The sequence below is a fragment of the Cariama cristata genome, unplaced genomic scaffold (genome assembly GCF_000690535.1).
Source record: "Cariama cristata isolate BGI_N322 unplaced genomic scaffold, ASM69053v1 scaffold17995, whole genome shotgun sequence".
NCBI lineage: Eukaryota > Metazoa > Chordata > Aves > Cariamiformes > Cariamidae > Cariama > Cariama cristata.
Genome location: NW_009617126.1, coordinates 2692 through 7210, shown reverse-complemented (window position 1 = coordinate 7210; position 4519 = coordinate 2692). Strand labels below are relative to the sequence as shown.

The 4519-nt window shown below is 38.5% G+C and overlaps 1 protein-coding gene across 1 annotated transcript in view; it reads right to left on the bottom strand.

The window, feature by feature from the left end:
* LOC104161862 (solute carrier family 2, facilitated glucose transporter member 11-like) overlaps positions 1 to 4233 on the bottom strand; it is a 9275-nt gene extending 5042 nt beyond the window's left edge. Inside the window, exons 1-3 of the mRNA XM_009700435.1 lie at positions 4210 to 4233; positions 2091 to 2189; positions 1487 to 1647 (exon numbers count right to left, since the gene is read on the bottom strand). Coding sequence (XP_009698737.1) covers positions 1487 to 1647; positions 2091 to 2189; positions 4210 to 4233 — 284 coding nt within the window. The remainder of the gene's footprint in view (positions 1 to 1486; positions 1648 to 2090; positions 2190 to 4209) is intronic.
* Positions 4234 to 4519: the final 286 nt, after the last annotated feature.

Sequence of the window (4519 nt, the reverse complement as noted above, 5' to 3'; positions counted from 1 at the left end):
TTTTCAGGAATGGCTGAAATAATTTCTACTTTGGATAATCAAACTGATTCTTTAAAATTTCAGGATCCTTTAGATTTGAATTAATTAATATTTTTTAGCTTATAATTTAAACAATTGGAACACTTCGTCAGCATTTCCACGGTACAAGTGGGGAAAGAGATCAAAGAACTGGCCCAGCTTGTCACCAAGATTTTTAAATGGCTAGAACTCCTCATAAAATGTCAGCTTGTTCCCCAGAAATAATCTGAGTCCGTGGCTCCCACTCTAGAATGGCTCATATTAAAGACACTCTTGGCTAAACGGATGTGATCTGAGATGGCAGAAAGAGTTTTGAGAGGCATATTTCAAAAGACAATCCGTGTGAATCATGGGCTGGTATGTTCACAACCCTGATGTCTCAGGCTCAAATCAGTCTTTTGCACTCAGTTGTTTTGCTGTGATGCTTGCTAGATAAAAGTCCTCTTGCACACATTAAGGATTCACAGAGATCCTGTGTTTAGAAGACTGTGATTCACCAATTAGGTTATCGTGTTAAATAGTTCATGGGAGAAATGCATGATCTTGTTTCCAGTCTTGGGAGACCCTCTGAGTGTGGGATGAGGCAGTGTCCCACAAGAAATTTCTTGGGGGCACTTACCTGATAGGAAAGAACACAATTGCAGGCAGGCTAAGATGGTTTGTTGAGACCCATATGAGGGGCCTCTGGATCAGTGGCTTGTGGAGCAGATCTTTAAGTGGGTCACACCAAGTAGATATGTTTGCCAATTTCTCTGCAAATGAAATTAGTGGTGTTACACACAAGGCACTGAGAACAGACCAGACTGGTGAGGAATCCTTTCTCCATCCAGTGGGAAAGATAGTTTGGAAATGACTTTCAGTAAAATGGATTGCCAAAATGGAGATGTCTCTTGGAGAATTTGGTTTGGTGCCGATTGTATCTTTACAGTGTAGTTATAGGCAATTAATTTTTTTCTATTCTCTTCACATTTTCATTAGATTAGATCTGAATATTTAATATAATGTCATCACCCCAAAATGAGTGTATTTAAGTGTAAATCTGGCTCTTCATTGACACTTAAGGGTATCTTCCACACAGTGGTTTCCAGCTGGTTAGAGTAACTGCATATAATGTGTTGCAACACAAGACACACAGCTCCTTTTCTGGGATTTCTAAAGCTTGGGAGATATTTATGAGAGTCATGGGGGATCTTGAAGAGAACATGAGGCAGGTACCCTATCCTGCTACTCCCAGAGGCACTGATCCGTGATGTGGTGATGATGAATGCAGCCTTTACAGAAATACAGTTCCCTGAGGAGGGCAGATAAACATGATAGAAGACTGCTTGCTACTTGAAAGAGGTGGATGTGCTAGCAAACCAGATCAGTTGTCTCCAACCAGACTGCTTCAACAAAAAAGAAGAGGTTTATTTGTTCACCTTGTTTCCCTGTACTTTCTGACTATTGAGCTGTTACAAGACACACTTACTTTCTGTATTTGGTAGTCAAGTAGCCACAGCAGAGGCTCCCCAGGAGTCCTCCTATCCCATAAACAGACACAATGAAGGACCACAACAGCATGATTGTCTCAGGAGGGAGGGGAGAGCCATGTCGCTCTATCCAGGTTTCATTAATAAACTTCCTGATGTACTGAAAAAAAAAAGACATTTGACTGGATAATGGTATAAGATCCCTTCACATTATTTGGCTGCTGTACTTCAGATCTAGCCTGTGGTTCTAATATTAGACTTATTTTGAGACTAATTTTCTTAGTAAAACAAGTTAGCCTAGGTCACATTGCAAAATCTTCAAGTTTGTATCAGTCAGTAAGCTTCCTGGGAAACATGCTAAAAGCATATTTTCTGCCTTCCTTTGGAGGCTTGTATACTATGTGGTAAGAACTGATTTAAAACAGAAAATGCTATCCTGTCCTTTAAAGGAGAAAAAGTTCTTTACGCATTTGATGTTACTGTTAGCCAAAGGAAAGGCATAGATCTATCAGCTGAATGCTCAGTAAATTTGAGATTTGTGGGAGAATGGAGGGCTCAGGCTCTCCATTTTGTGCTTTCAGTCTCAGGGAGACAGCTATTTACCACAGACGGATAGTTGATGACAGAAATATGGAATCCATATGGGAAGCTACCACCAATTCCCAGCACTAAGATCATTTGAAATAGTCCCCGGAACTGAACCTGCAAAGCAAAAATAAAATCTTCATCAGCTTCTCATTAGTCTAGATTTGTGCAGGGCCACAGTCTTTGTAGCCACACTTGTCATTCCCTTTTGTCCACTTCAAATCCTGTTGAATTTAAACATTTTTTCCAAAATCTCTCTAACTTACTGACAAAGAGCAATCATCAGCCACAGTGCCATAGCAAGATTACGTGCTAGTGTAAGAGTGATAATCCACCACTTTGCTTGCAAGAAGGAAAAGGAATTTCAAAAGATGTTCCCAATAGTACAGCTCTCACTGTATGCCTGCAGTGTCTGACAGGTAGGCTGGATAAAGTTGTCAGTCCTGGATGCAGGGAAGAGGGAATCAGTTTCCTTGTCTGCAATCTACGATAACCTAGATACATCAAACCATAATGTTATGCCACAAAAGTACAGTGTTAAAAATCAACAACATTTATTGTACTCTCTGCTTTCATTTCTGACTGTGTCATATATTTAAGCATAATAAAGATCCTTTTAACATTCAGCTTTTTCAGAAAGGCATGGACTACAAAGATAGGATAATAATTTGGAATAGCCCCTGTAATTGCATTCAGATAAAAATCTTTCTGACTTTGTTTTGGGATTTCATTTCTCCTTTCTCAATATTTTATTTTTTCTACTTCTTTAACCATGAAAGTATGTGCTTGCATATTGAAGGGCTTGGCATCTTCCAGGCTAGGGAGATACTGTCTGTCTATAATTTCCTTGGTCAGGGATTAGGGACTGAAATACACTGGCTGCTTTGATGAATGAAATAATTTTAACTGTAAATAAGGGAAAAAATGTAACATGTAACTACTTAGACCTTTTTGAGATATGTGATACCACTGCTCATCTGTCTTGTTTCCAAGTGCCTGCAAGTCTAGAAGGAGTTATCCTCAAACAGCTTAGACTGTGCCTAGCAAACCAAACCTAGGACAATTGTCATTTTAGCCCCATCAGGATCTGTGCAGGGTCCTTTGGGGTTTAACTGCCTCTCCCTTTTTATTCAGCACATCACAGACCAGGACAATAACATCATCTCTGTATAGAGGACACTGTGCTCTGTATTCTTTTTGTGTCACATATGAACTTCATGAGCTGATAGCTTTTTGATCAGTGCCTGGATGTAGAGAAGCTGGTAGAAAATGTAATCAGGCAGGAACAAAGTAATGCAAATCTGAATAATGCTGGACTGGGAGATACTTAGAAGAACGCTTCTTTTTGTGGTTCTTATGTCTGTCTTTCAAGAGCTTATTACTTAATTAATCCACAGCTGGATTTCCCAAGTTATCACATGACAAGAACCAAGAAGCTATGGACCAGAAAAGTCTAAATTTCCTTTAAAATCCTGTCTCAAATTCAATGGATTTGCTAATTGGCAAAAGCATTCAAACAAATTAAGAACTCACACTCTCTCTCTTCCTTTTTTTTTTCAATAGACTTACAAATTAACAACTTTAATACTTAAAAAGGAAAGCAAAATAGCTTCTCGCTGGCGGTTGAGAAACAGAGCAAGAAATAGTTATCACTTCTTCCCTGTTTAAGACTATGAAAACTCTTGATGGATGATATTAATTATCATTGGATGACATGAAAAAAGTACTATATTTTAGAGCTTATATCATGATTTCTTAGCCTTTTGCAATACAGTTATCTGTTAATTACTTTGGAAAGTAATCAGAGTGCTTAATAATTAGTATTGTTTTCAGTAATTCAGAAGACAAAAGTAAAGTAGCATTGTCAGTGGTGGAACTGCCAGGAGTTTTGTTAGTTTTTATTTTATTTTATTTTATTTTATTTTATTTTATTCTATCTTATTGCATGGAAAAGACCATGCAATATGTTTTTCATGGCCCCAAGCCCCATTGTGCTTGGTGATGTTTAAATGCAGAAGAGAAAGATGGTATCTGTATCAAAAGAGCTTACAATCTTTAAGGCATCTGGATCTTTAGTATTATGTTAGCTTTGTCTTTTACAAGTCAGAACCCTCAGAAAAATTGACCAGGTACTTACCAGGTCAGAGAAGAAGGTAGCCATCTCCTATGAAAGAGCCCCCCAAGCCCCATTGTGCTTGGTGATGTTTAAATGCAGAAGAGAAAGATGGTATCTGTATCAAAAGAGCTTACAATCTTTAAGGCATCTGGATCTTTAGTATTATGATAGCTTTGTCTTTTACAAGTCAGAACCCTCAGAAAAATTGACCAGGTACTTACCAGGTCAGAGAAGAAGGTAGCCATCTCCTATGAAAGAGCCGATTCCTGTTGCTTACTGGCTAGTACCTGCCAAATGAAGCAAGTGCTCACATTATGCAGCAGCAGTGTCA